Here is a 24,857-nt window from a genome sequence, read left to right on the forward strand (position 1 = left end):
TTATATTCCAACTCTGGCCTACTTTTATGCTTTTTTTGCACCTGGAAGGAAGCCACTGTTTACTGTAGTTTTGTTAGTTACTTAACAAATTACACCAACTACTGTCATGCGGCAAATACAGACTTTTTTCTATTTTCCCTTAGAATTGCAGGCTAGTTTTCCTTTGATTTTTCAGGTTACAGTTTTAATAAAACATAATATTTGATATCCAACTGTCAGATTATGTTCTACTGAATTATATTTTGGAACTGCTATTAAAGTGAAATATTAGAATTCAAATATTCCAGTCAACCCAATGTTAACCTGTTGGGCTTTCTGGCCTTGCTTGTTTTACGTCAGATCTACCTTCATCACTTCTTTCACAACAATGTTCAAATCAGCCAAGTTGGTTTCCTACCATTTTATAGGAATCATGTGCGATGTTACTGCAACTCTAACGTCTTGATTCCATTCCGGCCCTGCCGTTATATTTGGCAGTGTGACATTTGGGAAGCCGCCATTACTGGTGCTTAACATAATATTGGATTTACTGCTGGTCACTTAAATGTTTCCTGTTGTAAAAGATTTTCAGAACCATATTTCGCTTTAGTCTGACCCAGAGAGACTGTTTTTTTTGTAGGTATCATTTCAGAACATGTAACTGATGTTTTTTGTTGAGGATTTTATTTATTTATTGAGAACTCATTAAGAAATCATTCTTTTTAAACCTGAAGAAAATGTGTTGCGACTCCCTGAACTCATCGGGTATGTGTGTCTTGTTAACATTATTCGGGAAAAAGTGTGAATCATATCCAGGAAAATCTCAGTCACAACTGTTTCCCCTTCTAACAAGGTTTTCAACAAGTGAGCATGAACATTTACTACCCGCTTGTATAACAGAATGCGGTTTGAGTATTTGTGAAAGATCTTGGCTGTTTGCTTGGCTGAGAGAAAAAAAAAACTATATAAAATATTACAACCCACTGGTAGTTTTAAATTTCCACTATGCTGGCACAAAGCAGCGAGTCAGGCTGGAGTGTAGTTGAACACGAATGTGGTCATGACGGTGTGCATGGGAATGAAATATGTGGGTTGGCAGAATAAGTGGGGTGTTTTGGCTCCGTCTCTGCTTTCTGGAGTTCCCCAGCTACTGCTGGATGAGTGAACATAAAACAAACTGTATTTACAGCATTATGGATGTGAACTGTACGATGAGAGGAAATAAAAGAGAACATCTGACTGCTGTAGGTTAGTGGAAGGGGAGTTGAGTGTGGTCACTGTCAGGGTTTAATGTCTGTGTTTGAATCCGACCAGATCAAAGTGGTGTTTTAGAACTTTTCTTTGCGTGTGATATAGCGAGTCTGATGAAGCTGTTTTATGGCTGGCTGTCAGGAAGGCTTCTGCTTCTCAGCAGCTCTTTCACATTGTGGCCAATGTTTTTGATTAAAAGGGACAACCCCCCACGAGAAACAGGTACAGCTTTTAATTATTTGGAAGGTGGGTTAAAATCTCCAAAGTCCACAGGCCATCTGATGCATATCACGCAGAAAAATGGGCAGATTTGTCCGAAATCACCATTTTTGTTCTAAATTGACTTTTTGAGTTTGTCAGGTACATGCCATTTAAATCTTTTAAAAAATATATTTAAAGTTTTGTTCAAATAATAAAAAACAAGATATCCTTGAGCACAAAGTGGTATATGGGATTTCAATGTATTGTGTATCAATACATATTTCCTGATTCAATTCAATTCAATTAAATTCTAATTCACAAGCTGTAGATCAAGGTTATTATAGTTTTGCATTTTTTAATTAGTTTTTATTTTATTATCGTTTTCGATTTTGCAACAAATTTCAGTTTAGTTTTAGTTAGTTTTATGAATGATTTTGCTAGTTTTAGTTTAGTTTTTATTTTGTAAACACATTTCTATTTAGTTTTTATATTTCGTTTCAGTTTTAGTTTTAGTAATTATAGTTTAGCAGAGTTACCAGAACGAAGTGTAGCGACCAAATCAAGATTTTTAATTTCAGCAAAGTTTAATGTTTGCACAGATTAGAGTTTACTCTTATGCAGACATCTTAATAATATAAATAAAATAAAGGAATACAGATTGTTGTATTGCCATGTCAGCAGCTAAGGCTATATTCATGGCAAAAATTAAATTACAAAAATACAAATATCATATAAATACAATAAAACCAAGCAAACAAACACATGTCATATACAAGATTTTTTTAAATCAACTAATGATAAAAAAAACTCCAAAACCTTTTCATGCATAATCTTACTAAATAAGTTCTTAAATTAAATAACTTGATAAAAGAGCATTCTTGTTTTAACCCAGGACAGTCCAACAAAATATGTTTAGCGGAGAGGGGAATCTACAAAACATGCATAAAGTTGGGTCTTCACCTTTTAAGCAAAAAAGCTTGAGTCAAGCTATGACCTATACGACAAAAAATGGTCTGCGATTGAACAAAGAACCAAATAAATGCAACGTAAAAATATGAAAGTAAAAATGATAAATTCCAGATGAATATTAAAGATGAAATATTGTTAAACAATTAAAAGATTATTTAAAGATTATTTCTTCAGTAGTACAATGTAGGCTAGCAGTGTGACCACAGCTAAAGTCATCTGACTACAGCCAACACTAACTGTTGTGAAGACAGTGTGATTAAATAATGAAGTGTATATGCTGCCTGCGTGTGTGTGTGTGTGTGTGTGTGTGTGTGTGTGTGTGTGTGTGTGTGTGTGTGTGTGTGTGTCTCTGTGTGTGTGTGTGTGTGTGTCCTGGTATTCCCTACTTTGTGGGGAAATGTCTCCACACGGATGATGATAATATTATTAGTAGTAAATGATTTGTAAAAACAATGATAACACCTTTGAGCCTGTCAATATAATGCGAACATGAAATCTCAAACACACAGTAGCACTTGCTACTATAGTTGCTGTTGCACCTGCGTCTCTCGTCGCGTATGTAACGGCGTTCTAAAAGCAGTGAGCTTAAGTTCTCATAACCATGTGTCATTTCCCATTTCACTGCCACGAACGCATTCTTTGTGAACAGCCGTTGAACAGGACTAGCGATGTGTTCACTTCACGCGTCGCGTCACAGGACAGCAGTTAATCTCCTCAGCTCACTTCATGCGCTGTAGCTCCATATACAGACACTCCCTCAAGAGCTTATTAAATACGAAAACGAATATTTATTTTCGCTAATTATTATTTTATTTCAGTTAGTTTTTCAGTAAGATTCGTTAGTTTCGTTTAGTTTTTCATTTATAATGATTTTTTAATTTTATTTCAGTTTGCGAAAATGTTTTTTGACCAATAGTTTTAGTCTTAGTTTCAGTTTTCGTTTACGAAAATAACTTTGCTGTAGATTTGAGTCCAATTTTGATTTGATTGTATTCAATTCTGAATCATTTTGGCATATTCAGTTATAATGTGGAAATAAAATTTTCTTTCAGTTTATGCTGTAAATTATACATAGAACCTTCTGATGTGGTGCATTACAGCAATATTAATATTAATATTCCCTTCTTAGGGGTTCTTAGTTGGAAGAAGCTACCAGACTTTATGGCGATTTTCGAATATCTGTGTTTGAGAGGCTTATGCCAAGTTCACACTGCATGGTTTTAGCCCCGATTTTCACTCTGTGACAGGTTTTGCAAAATTGCAGACAAATGCCTGAAATCTGAGGCAAATTGGCACTTTGTTTAATCCAGTGAATTATCAAAGACGCAATCTGAGAGAATCACTGATGAGTTGCAGACGCCTGTGAGATATTTGGCATGCTAAATATCTGGACCTGACCTGATTCAAAATCCTGCTGTGTGAAATGGGTTCTGACTAAAAATTACATCGTCGATGACCTACAGCCAGTGAGAGAGCAAGACACAAGGCAGCAGGAAGTTCGGGGAGGAGTTATATACCAGAATATCAATATTACACATAAGCTTTACAATTATATCAAACACAAACATTTGCTTGACCAGCCGCAACAGCAGCACATTGCTAAATTATTTATTTACCTCCAACACCCAATCCTTGCTTCCCACTTCTCCCGAACCATTTCCTCCTCCATAATCCTTTTAGTTTGCAAATCAGTGCACAGACAATTTGGATCGCAAACTTCTTGCGGGCTATCATTTTTAATAACAATTCCAGGACTCCGGTCTATCTCGCATTATTTCCTTATCACTTCTCGCGTGTTGTCGGCGATTCTTCCTGTTGTAAAGTCATGCAGTGTGAAACCCCCTGGCGCCGATCCATCGTGCAATGTGCACACAGCAGCAACTGACTGCTACCCCAGACAGTCGTGCAGTGTAAAAGAGCAGTGATACGACTTTGAAAATCGTGCAGTGTGAACTCTGCGTTAGGCTATGTTCACACTGTCAGTCTCAATGTCCCGTTCACACAGCAACTTACAGTAGTGTGGAATACTGTCTGTACGGGCAATGGTAACAGTGACCAAAGTAATATCAAATATTGCAACATCCATAAAACTGGAAAGACTTGTCAGCTTTGACTCAACAAGAGAGCAGCTCCGGTAGAGAACAGTAACTGGGTCTAAAACCTTCAGATGATACACAGCTCATTTCTCCGTCACTGTAAGTTACCAAAACCACACATTAAAACCCGCAACACGGTAGACACGCGTTTGTGCAGCACAGAGCGGCTCTCTTGCACTATATGGCATTACAGATAACTAGTTGTCCAGTCTGGTTCCGTTCACACAGCATGGGATTTACGTGCATGCATTTGTGAGCAGGGCTTAAAAACAGGGGAAAAAAACAATCCGTTCACTCTGAGCAGAGTCAGTATTTTAAGGTTTCTTGTGACTAAACCTCGGAACTCCAGTCGATCCTCAAACTGTCTGCAAAACCTCATACAGTAGCTCCACCCTCCTCAATCGTGAATGAAGTGTGGCACACATTTTGGAGACCGTCTTTGCTTGTTTGCAGTGCAAGGGTAAATAAAGAACTGGTTCTTTGAATAAATACAGCATTATCTTTACTTAAAAAAAACACAATGTTGGTAAAGGCTATTATTTTATGTATTTGAGGAGCAGAGAAGAGTGTCTTAGTTTGGTATTTGCTAGGGCTGCACAATATATCGAAATTATCGAAATATCGCAAATGTGCATATCGCAACGGCACGCAATATCTGAATGATCTTAATAGGCTACTTCAACATTGTGTACGTTTTAGGTCGATGCATATAGCAGAGAATAGACTGGGCACACGACTGTTACTTGTGCGACTTGACGTTAAAAAGAGTTATTAAATGCAATAACTTGCGTAAAACACCTCCTTGCAGTCTCGCGCTGTCTGTTGTCTGACACACACACAGAAATGTGCGCACAAGCCGCCTCTCTGAAAGCGTGTGATCCCTTCAGTGCTGTTTCATGCCTTGTTACACACTCAAACTGTCAAATACACGCACAGTTATGTCAAAATGGCTGTCTTGAGTATTCATGTAAACAGTCGGTTATGCTTTAAGTAAACAATATCAGTTGGGGAAAGAAACCGAATGCGTGTCAATAGGATCCATACATCAGGTCTTAAAGTGACAGCCTGCTAATACAGTAAACCTACCACTGTCTGTCAAACAACAAAAGAACAAGAGAAAATCACTCCGTGCTCTTGGCTGAATAACCTTTGTAGCTTTATTATGTATCAGTGTATATTTAATTCATGTGAAGACTACTGTTTTTAGTTCTTATTTTTAATAACAAAGATAAATAAAAATAACAAAAATAATCGTCCACCCCTAGTTCAGATGTCTTTGTTTACCTGTATGTTCTTGGTGTTAAGTTTTAGGTTGATATAACTATTTCCAAGTCAAGCAAAGAGTTTTTGGTATTTAAAAATTGACATTACATTTTTTGTTTATTTACATTGATGATAAAATTATATTGTCAGATTTGTGACATTAATTTGTGCTTAAACACTGCTTTCTTTTCCCAGAAAGAATATGAAACACATAAATGGTATCATTCGCAGTTTTTAAATATTTTTTTCATATAATTTAAATAGATTTTACACACTTAAAGCAATATTGTATTGCATATCACCATGCCACCAGAGCGCAGGCATTTCACTCACGTTGGATGCATCACCGTCACATTTGCATAGGCTGTACTTTTTGAATTTCATGATTGGTTGACTGCCAAATTAAAATATTAAACAGAACGACAAAATAACTTTGTTAACCGGTTAATGGTCATTTCAAAAAAGCATTTCTGTTCAGAAACTTCGTTTTTGTTTGTTCCTGTTAAAATTTCGTCACTTTCATTTTCGTTTTTTGCCTTCGTTCCTTGAACCGGTTCAGAGACCTGGCTGTGAGTCCTGAAAATGTATGAGTGCAAGTTTGGTTATAGAATGCGGTTGTCATTCCTGTAAAAAACTGAACTGTGTGTGAATGAAAACATATTAAGGACTCAAATACAGTAACACGACTGATAACCGTATTCTGCTGCTGTGTGAACGTGGCTTTAGAGTGTATCGAGGAAGCTCCTTCTTTCGAGTTGGGCATTCGTTGTTGTTTTTATTATGACACATGTGATGACATAAGATTACATGTAGGGAAGTTTTAAAGGCTCTGAAGGAGAATTCCATGAACCTCATTCTGTCATGTTTATTATGCTTGAAACTCAGCTCCACTTGAAGGCCACATTATATATCAAATACTGATGCAATTGATGGCAGTTGGTCCTTGAGGACAACGGTTTTACATAATTGTTCTTACTTCCCAATGGCAATCTTTATGTTCTCAATTATGATGGAACTTGCTTCATTGTTATGCAGTCTGATGTGCCATTGGATAGCAGTGTCTTCGATACCCTGAAGGGAAGGCATGTTCCTCCCAACAGAACTGACTGACTGACGCACATTTGTCTACACCCAGAGAGACAGAATAACCTCTGGCTATGAAGGGCACGAGATCATAAATCTTAACATGGCTATGTCTGTGTTGACAGACAAAAGGCAGCCATGCCAAACACCAGAAAATTGCAAGACCTGTTCCATGAGTCACTTGCCTGGAGCGGCAGATAGTCGCAAGGCTATCATTGCCACCTAGTGTTCAGGAGATTAACTGATCTTACCTGAATGCCAGCTTTATGAAAGTCTGGGTACATTTCTTGACATCAGAAAATCCTAATACAGTGTAATTCCGATTCAAACAATGGAAAACGACAACTACTTCCCCCTCTTAGTCAGTTATATCCGAATCATAGCATTGTCTGTGATGACATAAGATTACATGCAGGGATGTTTTGAAGGCTCTGAAGGAGAAATCCTCTCAGTGTCATTGAATTTGCCTTTTGCCTATTGTTTCTTGTTTGAGCAGGCATGCTGCCTGTGGCTCTTTTGAAGTTGGAATGGTTACAGAGAGAGTCTAGTTGAAAAACTTGTGAGCGTCATGTTGGATTGTCAGAACACGCTATCAGACTCGCCATGGAGAAGGTGAACACTGCTTTATAATTATCCTGTCAGCGCAGTAGTTGTTCTCTGTACTACATCCTGATATATAGACCCGCTGTACCCAATGCAGCATGTAGCCAGCGCAGACAGAGTCATGGGCCAAGTCTGTGCGTCATTACGAGTCAGGGAATTAGGTACTTTCTCACAAACACTGAGATGTTCTGTTGTTCTCTATGGAGTTTTATTCATTTATTATATGCATAACACACACAAAAGTGTTTTTTTTAATTGCACTATGTACCCTATACTGTGATTTTAAAAGTATATTCTTTTTATTTTATTTTACATATTGCTTCAAAAGTGTGCTTGTTTGATAATTTGGTATCTGATGCGATGATATAAATGTTTAGGTCTGTGTGGAGTATCCAAATACGTTTTGAAGTCAGTATATACGTTTACCTTTTTTCTTTTTCTTTTTCTATTTGATTTATTTCTAGGGTTAGTTCACCCAAAAATGAAAATTCTGTCATTAATTACTCACCCTCATGTCGTTTCAAACCCGTAAGACGAGATATTTTCGATGAAATCTGAGAGGTCTCTGTCCCCTCCATAGACAGCAATTTAATTAACACTTTCACAGCACAGAAAGGTAGTAAAACATTGTTAGAATAGTCCATGTGACTCCAGTGGTTCAACCTTAATGTTATGAAGCGGCAAAAAACAAGCAAAAATAACTTTATGCAACAATTTCTTTTAGACTGTGCGAGTCTCTTACACAGTTTACGTTGTTACCACAGTGCAGCGCTACCTAGTTCTACATCAGTCGCCGACTCGCCATTGGCCGATACTGTTCACATGAGCACCACGACACATACGTGTGATGCTGAAGCAGGAGTTAGCCAATGGTGAGCCATTGTTCTGATGTAGAACTAGGAATTGCTGCACTGCGGGAACAACGTAAACTGTGTTGGCACATGCTAGAAGAGATTGTTGCATAAAGTCTTCATTTTTATTTATTTTTTTTGCGCACAAAAAGTATTCTTGTCGCTTCATAAAATTAAGGTTGAACCACTGGAGTCACATGGACTATTTTAAAGATGTCCTTAATACCTTTCTGGACCTTGAAAGTCTTAATTAAATTGCTGTCTATGAAAGATTGAAGGAGTCAGAGAGCTCTTGGATTTCATTAAAATTATCTTCATTTGTGTTCCGAAGATGAACGAAGGTCTTACGGGTTTGGAATAACATGAGGGCGAGTAATTAATTACAGAATTTAAATTTTTGGGTGAACTAAGCCTTTAATGGTATATAGGTCATACATTTTTATGTAAGGCGGTACAACCAAATAGTTGTATGTATATACTGTAGTTGTACCAACTGACATGGAAAGTGTACCAACCTACCCGTACTTGAAATTACCAGTTACGTTTTTTCCTACAAACCTTTTCACTTTGCCACAAGGATCAGTTGAGCTCCTCTGGATTATGCATTATCATGTTTTCTGTTATTACCTTGTCAAATCATAATAAAAGAGCCATGTTTGCAGTTGTGCCACCCTGACGTTTGAGAATATACAAATTGTTGGACAAAAGTTTTTCAATCATCTCAACCGCTTTAAAACTACTGATATTTATAAAATTTGTTTATGTGAAAGCTTTCAAACCTAAAATGATGCTATATTATTTAGTTTTTACTTTTTTATTATTTAGACACCATTTTAAATAGTTGTCTTAGTCTGTTCATTTGTTCGGACACTTGCACCACCTGGCATTTTGAGGGTTTAAGATGACAAAACATAAAATATGTATTATTTAAATGAACATAAAATTCATTCAAACTAAATGGGTTTTATAGAATAAAGTGATTTTTTTTAAAAATTAATATATCAAATTTTTTTTAAAAGGAAACAATGCACTTGGTCATGTCATTGACCGATTTATTTATAAGATGATATAACTTATTATAATATAATATTTTGTATTGTGTTTTTAGTCGTTTTATTAAATGTAAGTACTAATAAAGTAAGCCTACTAAATATATGTTTTTCCTAAAGATTTTTGTGCCGTTCAATTGTGTTTTCCCCCCACCGAAATGGTAATCCAGGAAATTAAAGTAATCATCCTAATTAGTCATTTTCCTTTGTTTATTTTTATTTGTGCATTATCATTCATTGTTGTCAAATGCTGCTGGAGCTGCTCTCATTCTGGAAATGTTCTTGTGTCGTTTCTCATGCCATTCTCATTCTCATCCATCTTTTCTCCATTTGGTTACCACTCCGCAGACCTAAATGAGAGACACACAGGGGCTTAATTTTCTCACTCCTTCCCCCTCCAAACGTCTCTAATGAGTGGAGTTTGGTCCAGGCAGTAATGACGCTCCGTATGGGTCATGCCTTTAATGGCTTCCTGCTCTTTACAGCTCCAGCACCTCAGGCAACTTTCTTGTACAATCAGGGGATTTCTGCAACACTAATGTTATTGTGGACATAGAGGTCAGCTGTATGGTTTGAGCAAAAAAAGCCACACAGCTTTCTAACATGACCGAGCTGTAGTGAGTTTGCATTTTTTTTGTGTGTGTGTGTTACTTCCAGGATACCATAGAGTTCCCACATAGATGCCAATAGCAGGTACTAGGCTTGTGCGTTTGCATGTTCACAAACACAGCCAGCCCGATGTGAGTCTGATTTTGTTTGACAGTTTTATGACAGAGGGCTGAAATTATGGATGTATTTTCTGTACTCCCCCCTCATCAACCATCAGTTAACAACACATAAAATTCATATAATTACATCTTGGTTTCCATTCTGAAGTATGTATAAAATTTTCACCTATTTTCTTCTTCCTGTTAAGGCTGAGTTGTAGCCGCGCTCCCTCAACCGAACATATTCACGAGGGTTTGGCGAGAAACACGTGGCAGACAGGCTGAGTTTCACTTGCCCCCGTAAAACGCAGCCGAGTCCATGTTTTTATGCTTACATCTCAAAGACTTTCTGCTAGGCCTCATGGAGATGAGAAAAATGCACAATGTGCCAAAGAATTTTGCATCATGACGTGAATCAGGCAATGGTCAAAGACCGAGACAGCCTGACGAAGCATTTACAGTCTTCCTATTAATGCATGTGGGAGAAATCGCATGAACTCTTAGCAACATTATAGCTTCAGATTTGCCAAATTCAGCACTATTATTTATTTTTATGTGTTTTGACTTTAGAGGCATATGGATAATAGTGTTTTGATATATTGTTATTATAATGTTTTATTTAGGGCTGCAACTAACAATTATTTTGATAAGCGATAAGTTGGTCGATTATTTTTGTATAATCAGATAAAAAGGCAACAAAAAAAAAGTTAATTGACAAAACACACTATTCCACTATTCCATACGTGTCAGCTGAGGGCTATGAAAACATGCATAGTGAATATATCCACCATTACATAAATTAACCATGGTTTTACAATGAACAAAACAAACAAGTATAATAATAATAAATAAATAATTGAAGTTATTTAATGGTAACCCACAAATTAACCATGGTTTTGCTTCAAATCCATAGTTTAACTATGGTATTTATGTGGTTATACAAATGGTAATCAATATGCCAAAAACATGGTTCATTTTCTTAAGGGTGTGTTTGTGCTACATTATGTGCAAAAACGTTTCTAAGCAAAAGGACAGTTTAAATGTCCCTACATTCAAATTATATAAAAAAGATTAGAGGAATGTTCTGCAGGAATACACTCACATTTGCTATGGACAGAGTTGTTGCAGCCCTAGTTTTATTCTAATTTTATTTGTTATTCATTTTCTCTGTTATGTTAAGTGTTTGTGGATAGTGGCTATTAATTTATTTATTAGCCAGGTTATGCAAGTACTAAACAGTTCTCGTTTTCTTTTACTGTACATTTTATTATGTTTTTATCTAAGATTTAACAGGAACATTTCTGGAATTCTACAATGGAGATTCTATATTTTAGATTTATATAATATCTTATACCCAAGTGCTGTGAATGCTTGATTCTAATCAGTTGACAGATGTTCAGAGGTGATGACTACTTTTCAGTAACTACACAGCTAAGAAGTGTTGCAAGTCTTAAACATGTGGCAGTTACATATCACTTTGCCAAATTATTTTGGCTATTTCAAAGTGGCTTGCAGTCTACCACAGCAAAATAGCCACAAAAAACAAATACACTGGCCAAGCATATAAAAACAACTTTATTTCTGAAATAATTTTCAAAGCTCTGTCTTTCTTTCTTTCTCACCTACACACATATACGCGCATACACACGCACAGAAGCTCTCATGCACACACTGGACCTTGTTTTCTGCACTACCCCTCTACTTAATCAGTAAAACAGTTTCGCTATTTAAAAGTTACTCGTTCAGAAATGGTGACATTTTCACCCTGGTGGCTTAAGGCTGTTTGTAAGCAAGCAAAAAAAGTTGCGCGCACACAAGTGTTTAGGTAACGAAAACCTAATGATGAGGTCACTGTGGAGTCGTAATATTTATTTACAATACAATTGTATCTGAAGTATTACCCAACAGAATTTTCAAACAATTTTCCCACCTGCCTGCCATTGGTTGAGCCAATGTTAAGCATATTACGCTAGGAAAGGGAAAAGTATTTCAACATTTAGCTTTAAGACAAATATGCTAACCCTTTTAAAATCCCTCTCTCTTTCTGACAGGTTGGCTGGAGCACCGCTCGTGACTACTACACTTTCCTGTGGTCACCTCTTCCAGACACCTACACAGAGGGAACCGCAATCAACAGATCTGTGGTCTTCCAAGGTAAAATAACATTGTCAAAAATGGGGTTTTATGCAACCATTTCTTCGATGAATGTCATGCCAGAGAGAAGGCCCCTCAAAGGTGCGTTCAGGGTAGTGACGGATGCAATAAAATAGGAAACACTGAGGCCTCCTATTAGAAGGCTGAAGTGTTGATGGGCCAGTTTTACTGGAGTGGTTCAGGTCACATACTGGAATCTTTGTGAGGGATTACAGGGTTTTTGTGGCATGAGTCCGGATTCCTTATGGCAACTAGGAAAAAAAAACAAAAACGGAATGGGTTATCATAAAACTGCAGTGGAACTGTAAATTTATGATGTAAATGATGGACTTCAGGCTATGTTCATTAGTCTTAGCTATTGTTCATTAGAGTCATTTGCTTTAATACCTATGGGAAAGACAAACGGGTTTGTTGTAAATGCATTCCTACTTTAACGATAGGGTTGTTATCTAAACCTCTGCTTGATTCTGGGGTATTTTGCAGGTTACTACGTACCAAATGACGATGGTGAGTTCTACCAGTTCTGCTATGTGACACATAAGGGAGAGATCCGCGGGGCCAGCACTCCATTCCAGTTCCGCGCCAACAGCCCCACAGAGGAGGAACTGCTGACAGTGGAGGATGAAGGAGGATCCGATATTCTTGTGGTCACCACTAAGGCCAGTTACCTGGAGGTGAGGAGATTTGTTTACTCTCAATTCAAACTACTCAATTCAAAATGATAGATTTCTTGTCAGTTTTCCCATGCCAGGGTGACGCTTTTTGTTCTTTTTCCAGCAAAAGATGGAACAAATTCAACAGGAAAAAATTGAGCTTTTGGAAAACCTGGACCTGTTTCAGAAAGAGAGGGATGAACTGATTGATGAGAAGAACAGACTACAGAAAGAATATGAGCAGGAGAGAGAGAGCAGCTCTCAGCTCAGGAAAGATGTGCAGGTGATACAGGAGAGAGAGAGAGAGAAACAAAATGTGTGTTGAAAAGACTTTTTGCCCTGACTTGATTTTGGAAATATAAATGCTTTTCCCCTGTTTTATTGAAGTGATAAAAGATAGTATGTTTTCACATAGTCACAGTATTTTTCCTCTCAAATATGACATGAACTGTGCAAAAAAAATGTCAGCAATTTGTATTTTATGTCGTATCAATTTGACATCTAAATGGTTTTAGAATATAAAGTTCACAGGCTGTCAGCACCCCCTAGTGAGAGCCTCTCTTCAGGCTCTTTACATGAAAAATGTATAAAATATAATAATAATAATTTACATCTTTACAGACATGACAATCATCAGCACCATTTATTGCTTTTTAAGTGGCAATTTTCATAAAGTATAAATGTATCAGCTCTGAGGCAGAGCTGGTTTAAAGATGAAAACAAGCACACACATTTCTGGCTGTTAATTTTATGGCCGCACTTTTATATGTTGTTTTATGTGCTGCTAAAATAATTCTAAAAATTCTGCACATGAAATGGTACTGCAGAAGAGACTGGAGTGGGATTTGGAGACCTGCTTTCCCATTAGTCATGTTTGCAGATTCTCAGAGACCACACACAAACATAACTCAAGAGCCAACAGTTTATTCTGCAATAACTCCCATCCTTTCTGCAGCAGCTGGACAGACAACATACTTATGACAAAGAAAAGAACTATATGTGGCTCATGTGTTTGTGTGTTTGTATGTGTACACAGGAGTTGCAGTTGTCTGCCCAGAGCTTGCAGGAGGAGAGAGAGGAGGTGAAAAGGAGAATGGAGGAGAGTACAGCACGTCTGTTGCAGTTAGAGGAGGATCTGATCGGAGTCACCCAGAAAGGCCTGATGAAGGAGACTGAACTAGACTGGTGCATTTCTTTTAACCATATTGAAGTAGCCATGATCAGCTAATCACAGAAAACTAAAGCAATCTCTTTGATTATATTAATAAACTAGGGTTTTCATGATTCCAACACTTCCATAGTCAATTGCAGTTAAATTTGGGGATTCTCAATGGCCACGTACACACTGTAAGGTTTCAGGAGTCCCCAAAATTATCGTTCTGTATCATAATTGACCATGGCAACCATAGCAATGTTCTGGCATCTCGCATGTTTGGTATCCGCAATTCTGACCAAAGAAATATTACAGCCACAAAAGACTTAAGTTCTGCAAGTCGACTGAGGCGTTGTGTTTTGCTTATGCTTGTAAAGGCTGCTTCACAGAGCACGCTCGCAGTGTTGCCATGTCCACTTATTATAAACAATTTGGGCTTAAGCTTGGCTCATAAAGCCAAGTTTACAGAGTTATTAAAGTGAGCATGTGCGGGTCGCGATATTTTGGTCTTATTTTCAGTTTAAAGCGTTTGGATTTATTTGGGTTTATTATGGACTTGTTCTTGTTTGCTGTTTTTCTAGCAAGATCTGGCAACATGAATATGAGTCAAGGCTCGTACCACTTTCCCTGTGATTTCTTGCACCGCATATAATGAAGAAAGAAACATTTCTGATGCACACTAAAATATACGCCATGAACAACTAGTAACATATAACAACATTTAATTTTTGTAAATGTGGTTGTCACTCCCTACATTTTTTAAATGTGTATGTAGAATGCAGTTGTCACTCCTATAAATTACTGAATTGTGTGTGCACAGAACAGGACAACTGAATTTAGTTGCACTGTGTACGTGGCCAATTTTAATACCATAGCTTCTTCCACATATTCATTTAAATTTAGTTTTTATATACCGGTGTGTGTGTGTAATATATATATATATATTACATATTACATATTACATTATATTATATATATATATACACACACACACATATATGAACAGATGAAATCAAAACAAAGGCATGTGGCCTTCAAGTATTTTTCCCTAAAGTTCTCCGTAAACTGTTATCAACAACTACTGATACTAGCCATAATGTAGAAAAACTGGTATTGTTACATGTTATTATCGACTTTGGTATCGAAGTACCAGTAGGTTTGACATCCCTATAACAAACCATGTAAAGGTTTTATATAGGATCATAAGATGTCATAACTGTCGATTAGATTTGTTAGATTCATATATTCAGAAGATCTACTGCTGGATTTGAGAACTTTTGACGAGAAAGAGTTTATTTAACGAATGCTAGATATGTTCCTTGTGTGGCTGAATGATTGATAATGGCTCTGATTTGACAGCCTGAAGGATCGAGTGAAGAAGTTAACCCAGGAGAAAGAGGCTCTTGAGTGTCAGCTGAAGAATGAGAAAGATGAGAAGGAGCTCTATAAGGTAATGCCACTTGCTCACTACCTCACACACGTCCCTGTATATGCTTTCCTATGCTAGGGCTATAAAGAACCTGAGTAATTGCACTTCATTACAATACTAAAGTACTATTTTAAGGAATTTGTACTTTACTACTACTGAAACTGAATACTTGTGGAATCTTCTATGGGCTATAATGAAACAACAGTTTTAAAAAGTGATTTTTCACTATTATTTACAACAGGATCTGCATTTTCATGGGTTTAAATAAACGATTTTTGTTATAAAAGACAATAAAACAACTTTGTGCATCAAAACAGCTCCTTTCCTGAAAAAAAAACATTTAACTTGATTTTTAAGTCAACGAATTTGCGAGAGCTCAAACAGGTCAGTCTCTGAGTAACATATCATTTATTTAAACCATGAATTAAACTTCATTTTGTAAAATAACTACGCAAAAAGCATTTTGAACGTCGTTGGAATATTAGGGCTGGAAATATTGACACTCATGGGCATCAATCAATATTTGCCGGCTAAGAAATAAATAATTACCTTACGATCCATCTGTTTCAAATCCACATGATTTGAATATCACAACATCGATGTGTGTCAAAAAATAACATGCACAATACACGGTAGTATTTACGAGAAGCAGAGGTCCAAGGTGTATACGCATTATCTGGAAAACCCACACTACTGGATTTTTTGACTTTCATCATTTTCCTAGAAGAGGGTGAACATTGCAGCCTGTGCAGCACATGTTAGCGTCTGTCAGAAACGATAACGTACATAATAAATAATACATAAGCGACTCCCATTAGAAGAGATTCGGAAACTTGATAGGTGATTTTTATAAGATGTAGTTTTATCACTATCTTCTCAGTTATTTAAATTATTAAGGCATTGGTATATATTTCCTATGGTATAGTCTTTCTGAATACTCTATTCTGATTGTCTGAAAGATGTACAGTAAAGCCGTTTAATTACCGTTCTATTAATATTAATAAAATGGCTTTGTTACTGATTCGCTACATTATATTTTTCAGCAACGAGGGGGTAAGATCACCGGTTTTGAAGTAATTAAACTCACAGCTTCATTGTTAATAGATAGAGATGCTGAGATCGGTTAATTCACACACGCCTCTCTCTCTCTCTTTCTCTCTCTCTCTCTCTCTCTCTCTCTCTCTCTCTCTCTCTATCTCTCTCTCCATCTTGATAATTAATTCAAATAAATGCTATCTCTGTGTCTTATTCAAAGCGGGCAGAGTGCTAGATCTAACGAGCCGTAACTGACAAGTACTTTTTACCCATCCATTCAAATATTGTGCTACAAACATCAATAACAGCTTCAACTTGTCAATTCCGGGAAATTAACATGGTATAAGTGGGATAATTCACGAATAGCTGTGCATTAAACAATTTGAATCCACTTCATGTCGGGCGGTTCTTTGCCTCCACATTGTGCATTTAAAATTGTTTATTGCAATTTATTGAGTTTCAGGTAAAAAAAAAAAAATACAATTGCAAATAGCTTTACACAAAAGCTAAAAAAAAGTGGTAAATGTTTAACTTTTGAATACTCAAATGCAAATAAATGTGGAAACTTGTTTATCTCCACTCGGATGTTTTTGGTTAAATACTTTGACTTTTAAATAATAAAAGTGAAAGTAAAATCTATTTAATTGACCTAAAACCAAACAAACTGACATTTTTTATCCATGGAGAAGTGTAATACAGGCCCTCATTCTTTTCCTAATTACTCTGACTCGCACTTTGTAATTCTCACTCTCCATCACTCACTCTGTCTCACCCTCTATCCCCACTTTCTTGTGGCGGGGACAGGAACTGGGCGTTAACGCTGGGCTGTAGCCACGGAAACACAGCCGGCCCTCACTTCACAGCAGCTGCCTGAGGCACAGACAGAGAAGGGTGGGGGTGGAGCAGAGTTGCTGCTCTCTGACTGCTGCATTATAATTAGGTCTAGCTCACATACTTCCTCACCAGGCGGAAATACACCTCATTGTAGAGATTGTGTGGATAATTGGGGGCTCTTCCAGGATCTGGACTGGCTTTGGCACACTGCTAGTTTTATGTGCCATGTGCCCAGGTTATTGCACAGCAGATGTGCAAAGAGAAAGTCAAACAGTCTACTTGAATGAAGTATCTGTGTGTGTTTGACACAGATTCACCTGAAGAACCGGGAGCTTGAGAACACTAAGCTAAGTGCTGAGCTGCAGATGCTGAAATCAGTGGATGTGAATAAGGAGAACACCATTGCTCAGCTGAAGGAGGAACTCACAAGAGTCAAATCCTGCCTGGCAGAGAAAGAAAAACAGCACCGCCAGCTACTGGCCAACAGTTCACCCTCGGTACACACACAAAAAGATTCTGCTTAACCTACATTTCATATAGAGTGCTGTAGGAATGAATCCTAAAACCCGGAAACTAGTTAATTTTTCCTCTTCTGCTTCCATGGTCCTGAAATGCCTGAAATAAGGTCTGTGCTTAAAACAAGCTTATTTTCATGTTTAATTCTGCAACATACAATGCATCAGTACTCCACTCATGATTTTTTTAAGCTTTTACATGTTTTGAAAAAGTACTTGCAATCAAGTGGCTAAATGGGACGAATGGGTGAACCGGAAAACTCATCTACTCACTTGTTTTACCATCTCATTGTGTTTGTACACACACTGGAGATTTTAAATCAAAATAGAAAGAGCTGTCGGACACTTTGGTGGTGACATTGAATGCGTGTAGTTTGTTTATAGCCTAACTTTAGTTACTTCTGCCGATTGTATTTAGACTTTACAATTCATAAAAGTTGTGACGATTATCTTTATGAACAAAACGTGCAAGTATCATAAACTTGATGATCACAGACTTCTTTTCTACAATAATCCAAGAGCCAGTGGAAGAATCCTATTGGATTTTTGTCAAAGGAACCAGGGTGATGCTACCTTCCTGGTTGGCCTACAAAATAATCATCCCTGAAGCACTCTATATTGTTGGTATTTTGCTCCGTTAAAAACATTGTTGTGGTTGGACCTGTGGGCTAGTTGTTAACACATTGAACCATTGTGCTTACGTGAATAACTTGAGTTCAGATTTGGCTCCATGATCTCGTTTCCACCTCTTGATGATTTCTTGTACGTATCAATAAAATTGGCAAAAAGGCCAACATTCAGAAAACACATCAGTATGGAAAACCGATTCGGGCTGTATTTGTTTGCTGTTAGCTTTATCAGCAATAGATACAGTGGGAACGTGTGCGGAAATGTGTGCATATTTGTGTATGTTTGTATTCACCTGAGTGTTATTTTTGTTCTTGTCAGGGGGAAAGTAAGGCTCTTAAGGAGCAGCTCCGACAGAAAGAGGAGCAGTTGCAGGCGACCCAGCAGCAGGCAAACATGCTAAAAGCTGAGCTGCGCGACTCCTCCAATGCCCGTGACCGAAGCATGGCCGACCTGTACCGTATCCGCCTGGAGGCAGAGTCATTAAAGAAGGGACAGACAGAGGCCCGGGCTGAGTGCAGCCGCCTGGAAAAGCAGCTGGAGGAGATGGAAAACTCAACCCAGCAGGAGGCGGTAAAGAGATGCCCACCTGTTTGACCGTTTTATCATGTCTGTGGTAAAATGGAACAAACATCAAAATTCTGCAAAACGGGTCGCAATGCTTCCGGTTCAGTACTTTTGTATGTGCTTCATTAAATAAAGAGAAGATACCTTCAAAGTAGCGAGCAAAGATGAGCATAACTGCTGTCCATTGATTGATATCTAAAAGTTTTTTTTAACTTTCTCCGACAACTGGATGCAATGAGACCTGTTTTCCTGTTTGTCTATTTGATGTTCGGCATAAAGCCTATTGACCAGGCCACAATTACTCTTTAAATAATCACCTGAGTCCACTACATATGTAATAAGTCTATAAGTCTACTCTATACCGTAGTTTGCATACTGTGTTCACCATTTATAACTAACTGAAGAATGCTAGGAGCTGTTTTTGTTTTCATGGTGTAACTGAATAATCTCTTAGCAGGATAAGGAGACAGAAGGGTTAGCTGTTGTCGAACTGCAGAGAGAAGTTGAAGATTTACGGCTCCGGCTGCAGATGGCTGCTGAACACTATAAAGACAAATATAAGGAATGCCAGAAGTTCCAGAAACAAGTGGCCAAGCTTTCTGAACAGCAAGGAGTGAGTAAACCCTCACTTTGCAATTATATAGCTATACCACCTGCAGAGTCTTGTGTTTTGAGTTTAGCAGTTTGCTTTTTAAAGTAGGCCAACCTTTGTGTTTTACTCAGGTGAAGAGAAGTCCAGGGTCTGAAGCAGCAGCTGGTCCTTTGTCTGCCAGTCCAGAGGCATCTGCACCAGGTAAGTTCATACTAAGCAATACAAACTACAACTTCCATGTTTTTAGGATATGTGGGGACATTGTATGGACATGCTGTTGTTCTCTCTGGACCTCTAACAGGAAGCCCAGGTACTTCAGATGCTGTGCTAGATGCCATCATTCAGGGCAAGCTGAAAAGTGCAAGCAAGGAGCCGGACAAAAATGACAGATACAAGAAATGCAAACAGATGCTTAGTGTAAGTTCATCTTTTTTTTTTCTGTCTCTGACATACTGGATCTGTTGGATATACTAAAGTACTTAGCGTACTCCCCTGCAGGAGGAGAGAGAGCGGTGCAGCATGATAACCGATGAACTCACAAAGATGGAGGTGAAGCTAAGGGAGCAGATGAAAACCAACGAGGGCCTGCGAATGCAGCTGGCTGCTGAGGAGGATCGCTACAAGGTCAGCATCGCCTACTGATCCAGAGTTTAAACTAAAAATTAATTATATACTATACTAGAGGACATATGGGGTTAACATACTAGTATGTTTGCTAAGTTTGTACTAGTATGTTTGCTAAGTTTGAAAGCATGAGATCCCACCCTCCCTTCAGAGCGTCTCCAAAGCCACACCTCCTCCAAAACACGCACAGCCAGAGCAGAGTCCGCAAAGTGTCATGAGCGATGGCGTTAAATTACCTCACATCTCAAAGCACATTTTATTTTTCAAAACAATGAACATTAAACTTACAGAGCTCTGACTTGTACCACCTGACTTCTGCAGATTAATTTCATGTTGATAGTGTTGACATAGAAACGCATAAAACCGAGTCTGAGGACCGGGTAGAACGTCGCCTGGTTGCCATCTTGTAATTACGGTAGGTATGGCGTGAACGCAGCATAAGCTTGTTGTTTTGGTTCACGAGGAACTGTAAAAGGTGGCTGCTGTTTGTTTGTGGTGCTCGGTGTCTGTCTACAGCTCTGCATAGCCTACAGAATGCGCTGATGACGTGTGATGTCAAATGCATATGTTGACTGGGGCCATTGGACGAACATTTTTTGGTCCTGAGACTTCCACAGAAGATATATGTACATGTTTTAATATTTAGACCACTTCTATTATTGATTGCTATCAGGATGTGAAGAGAGGCTGAATCCGAAATCGCCCCCTATACCCTTAAATAGGACACTATTTGAGGGGACAGCTATTTGTAGTGGTGTCCGAAACCATAGTGGACGTTATTGAGTGCACTCATTCAATCCCACATTGCACCACAATAACGAGTGTACAGCCGATGTACACACAACGGCTGTCCGAATTCACTCACTCATTTTCATTCACTCCTTCAAGTGAACTATATTAGTGGACTAATGTAGGGAATAGTAAATGAGGGTTTAGGGGGGGATTTCGGATTCAGCCAGAGTTTTACATCTGATGGTCTGCTTATCTATGATCACATTTCCCGCTGATCTGAGTCATTTGGTCCAATTTATAATTTAACTAAATATATGTGTGCAGTTCAGCAGCTGTTAAACTCAATACATGAAGCGAAGCAAACTTTTTTTTTCTTAAATATCCACAACACAAACAATAAATTGTTCATCACTATAGCAACAGTAAACCCCTGTTACTATAGGATCATCCCCATCCACTGATTTGGCTCTATCACTCTCTACTCTCCACCTATAGCTGGTGTGTGGTGAGTGTTACACTGTTGTACTGTTGCTGCTGTCGAAACATCTGGGTGGATGCTGCATACTGGTGGTCGGTGAGGAAAGACCCCTCATATGATTGGAAAGCGCTTTGGGTGTAAAATAGCACATAATAAAGCACTATATAAATGCTTCATTTATTAGTTTGTTTATTCATCATGGCACTGCCAGTTATTTTCAAATCCAGTTGAGAAAATAGTTGTGCTCAAGCATTTACATGCTTATTTTTTTTTTCTTGTTGAGGCCGCCTTATCTCCACTTCTCCTAATATCACAGTGTAGTTTCTTTCTGCTATAGGAAGCATCTAAGAGCTCAACAAAGGGAAGCTGTGCTGTTTTTTTAGAACCAAATGACTCAGATCAGGGGGAAATGTGATCACAGATAAGCAGACCTTCAGATGTTCTGATAAGAGATCCAGGACGACCTTAGTACAGTTTCTCCTCCACACTGTTTATGGCTTCTCTGAGTCAAGCCCGGTATCGTTGCATTAGCACAAATACACTGACAGTGCTGGTTTATGAGTGTGTCACTGAGGAGTCTGACTTTTACTGCTGTTTACATGAGACATGGAGACAGTGGAGGAAGGACAGTTGGGAGTCCTGGGATCAAGACAGGATAATGCATCTGCTGGCTGCCTCCCTACGCAGCAGAAGACAGAGCGAGGGACTCAGTTCTGTTTAAGTAGTAAGGTCATGTGCAGATCAGTGGTAGACTTCAGGCGAAGTTGACTTTTTCTCTGCGTGACTCGTATGGAGTAGTAGAGAAGCCATCTCGTACCATTGAGATTTTCAGTTGCAGTCAGAAAGCATTTTCAAAAAAAGATCATTTTTTATTTCTCACATTTTTTAGTGAATAAATATTATATGGCTTTGGAATACTGGCAGGAAGATAAAATGTATAATTGACTGAAAAATAATTGTAACTCAAATTAATTGACTTATTCATGCATTCATGCAATAATCACATTATTGAACTGTCAGAAATGATTGGCTGTTATTGCAAAATAAACCCTTTAAAGGTGCACTATGTACAATTTTTTGGGGGAAAATATCCAAAAACCACTAGGCCAGTGTTACTTCCAATATCCCAAATGTTTCCAACTATTTGTAAATCGTGAGAAATTGCTATTTTAACCAAGGAACCGGGACGTGTGAGGGAGTCACCTGTCGATTGCGTCATATCTGCGTTCCCCTCGGTTTCCGGTTTTATTCTGCAGAAACGCTTTACTCTTACTGCAGTGTGCAACAAGTGTCATAGCAGCCGTTGAGCGAACGCACAAAGTAACGTCATAACATCATTTAACACCCTCCGATGTGTCTAATATGATAAACAGATCTGCGTTACCTCATACTCATGACCGAGAAACCGGAAGTGGCGCCGGTGACTGAGTCATAATAAAAGTCCCACCGCTCTTCTCATTAACAATCGCTCCAGCGGCCTTGCTCAGCTCCACAACACTCGGTCATGCTCTGCTTCATACTACAGTAACGTTAATCATGAACATGATTTCTTGAGTCCAATCCCGATTCTTTTCCACCGGCTGTGAGGTGAAGACCACATTTGTTTTGAACAGGAGACCTCTAGCGGACGGAAAAGTTACATAGTGCAGCTTTAAAGAGATAGTTCACCCAAAAATGAAAATTCTGTCTTCATTTACTCACCCTCAAGTTGTTCCAAACCTGTGTGAGTTTCTTTGTTCGGCTGAACACAAAAGAAGATATTTTGAAGAATGTTTGTAACCAAGCAGAGAGAGCAACCATTGACTACCATAGTAGGGGAAAAAATACTATGGTAGTCAATGGTTGCTCTCTCTGCTTGGTTACAAACATTCTTCATGAATGACTGTACATTTATTCTCACATATTAACTGATAATATGTGTCTATTCTAAATTCAAGATTTTAATCAAATTAATCTTAATAATAATAACTTTTTCTCATTCCAGAGCCAGGTGGCAGAGAAGGGCAGAGAACTCAAGGACCTGAAGGACAGTCTTTTTGCGTTGACCAAAGAAAAAGAGAAACTGGAGGGGGTGCGTGCTTTAATTTTCCGCAGGCCTCTCTGCCAATCTAAAAATGCAGTTTGCTTGCTTGCTTGTTTTATTCTCAGGATCTGGTTTGGGTTTAACATATCTCTCTAATTGGACCAGCAGTGCAAGTGAGTCCTTATTTTCCATTCAATTACCCTGGACCACAGAGAGGGACACGTAGTCGAGGTATAACACAAAACTCAACGCTCGAGAAGCAAAATGGCCCAATTTGAGGTTCAGACTAAATGAAATTGGCGCCTGCCGAAGACTTCAATAAAAGGCAGAGCTCTGCCTCCCTTTGAACAGGCAGAGGAGTTTTAATGAAGGGCCTAATTAAACTGTTTGTGTGAGGGTGGCGAGTTGCTCTATGCTGCTGCTGCAGCTCACTGTGGTGAGTGATGTATCGTCTGGACTCAAAGATAGAGGGAAGAAGGAAGAGGAGGATGGAAAAATAGGACCTGACTTTGAATTATTGTCAATACATCATGCCTGGTCTTAAATTAGACTTTGCTTTCAGTTTTGTCAATTTTAAGCTGATTTCACCCAGTTTAGCTTTTGCATTAAAGTTTCAGTTGCAATGTGTGGATCAGGTAATTAGCTATTGATTTCAGCCATTGTTCTTGAAGCCAACCAAAACTTAACAAGCCTGTTGTTTCCTGTGTCCCATCAGGAGTTCCAAAGGAGTGTCAGCAGGGAAGAAGAACACGGAAAGAAAGATGGCAATATGGACGTGCAGTCAGTTTTCTTGCAGTACCCAATGCCGTACCCTCAAGACGACCCATCTCCTCTGCTGGTGCCCCAGCGCCCCAATGATCTGATGTTTGGGAACCCATACTCTTCTACTGATTCCAGGGGTATCTATGATATTATCTCATCATGTGTTTCAGTTTAATACGGGATAAAATGTATAAACGAAGGAAGACGCTTCCGTGAACGCACCATAGGATGTAGGTGTGGATGCATTTAGCGTTGTTCAGTTTTTTTTTGCTGGCAAAAGTCAACCATTTCAATAGGAACCTACACATTTGAGAATTTTGCAAAATAGCAAAAGATTTTTTCATTGTAGATTTCGCAACAGGTTCAAATTTGTCATGCGGATTTGCGTTGTTGACCAATATAAAGCTGCTTAGTTTGAAAGTGACTTGAATATTGCTGTGCTTTATATCACTACACTACTGACGGTAGACAATGGAGCCTGTGATATCTCACCAAAATTTCACTAATATGATTGCACCTTAAGGCCCCGATCACACAGAATGCGATCATTCAGAAAATAGTGCGCTGCAGGTTTTTTTTTTATGTTGCTAGGAAACCCCCGAATCAGCTGTCCTGTCAGTCTAATCA

At 38.4% G+C, this 24,857-nt stretch overlaps 2 protein-coding genes across 14 annotated transcripts in view; one reads left to right on the plus strand and one right to left on the minus strand.

Annotated features, from left to right (window-relative positions):
• The window catches only part of gtf3c6 (general transcription factor IIIC, polypeptide 6, alpha), a 1,355,101-nt gene that overhangs the window by 842,466 nt on the left and 487,778 nt on the right, over positions 1-24,857 (minus strand). The gene's annotated exons all lie outside the window — the stretch shown is intronic.
• Positions 1-24,857, plus strand: part of tax1bp1b (Tax1 (human T-cell leukemia virus type I) binding protein 1b) — a 46,480-nt gene that overhangs the window by 13,285 nt on the left and 8,338 nt on the right. For 2 of the 13 annotated variants that reach the window (XM_079836194.1, XM_079836195.1), the window contains 13 exons: positions 12,104-12,206; positions 12,690-12,880; positions 12,984-13,142; positions 13,896-14,044; positions 15,372-15,462; positions 17,622-17,807; positions 18,774-19,025; positions 19,477-19,632; positions 19,743-19,812; positions 19,913-20,028; positions 20,110-20,235; positions 23,430-23,516; positions 24,184-24,367. In XM_079836194.1, the coding sequence (XP_079692320.1) occupies positions 12,104-12,206; positions 12,690-12,880; positions 12,984-13,142; positions 13,896-14,044; positions 15,372-15,462; positions 17,622-17,807; positions 18,774-19,025; positions 19,477-19,632; positions 19,743-19,812; positions 19,913-20,028; positions 20,110-20,235; positions 23,430-23,516; positions 24,184-24,367 (1,870 nt within the window). Of the gene's footprint in view, positions 1-12,103; positions 12,207-12,689; positions 12,881-12,983; positions 13,176-13,895; positions 14,045-15,371; positions 15,463-17,621; positions 17,808-18,773; positions 19,026-19,473; positions 19,633-19,742; positions 19,813-19,912; positions 20,029-20,109; positions 20,236-23,429; positions 23,517-24,183; positions 24,368-24,857 lie in introns of all 13 variants that reach the window. The other 11 variants (XM_079836193.1, XM_079836192.1, XM_079836184.1 and 8 more) reach the window with 7 other exon arrangements.

The sequence above is a fragment of the Gobio gobio genome (assembly GCF_949357685.1).
Source record: "Gobio gobio genome assembly, chromosome: 15".
In the NCBI taxonomy this organism is placed as follows: Eukaryota; Metazoa; Chordata; class Actinopteri; order Cypriniformes; family Gobionidae; genus Gobio; species Gobio gobio.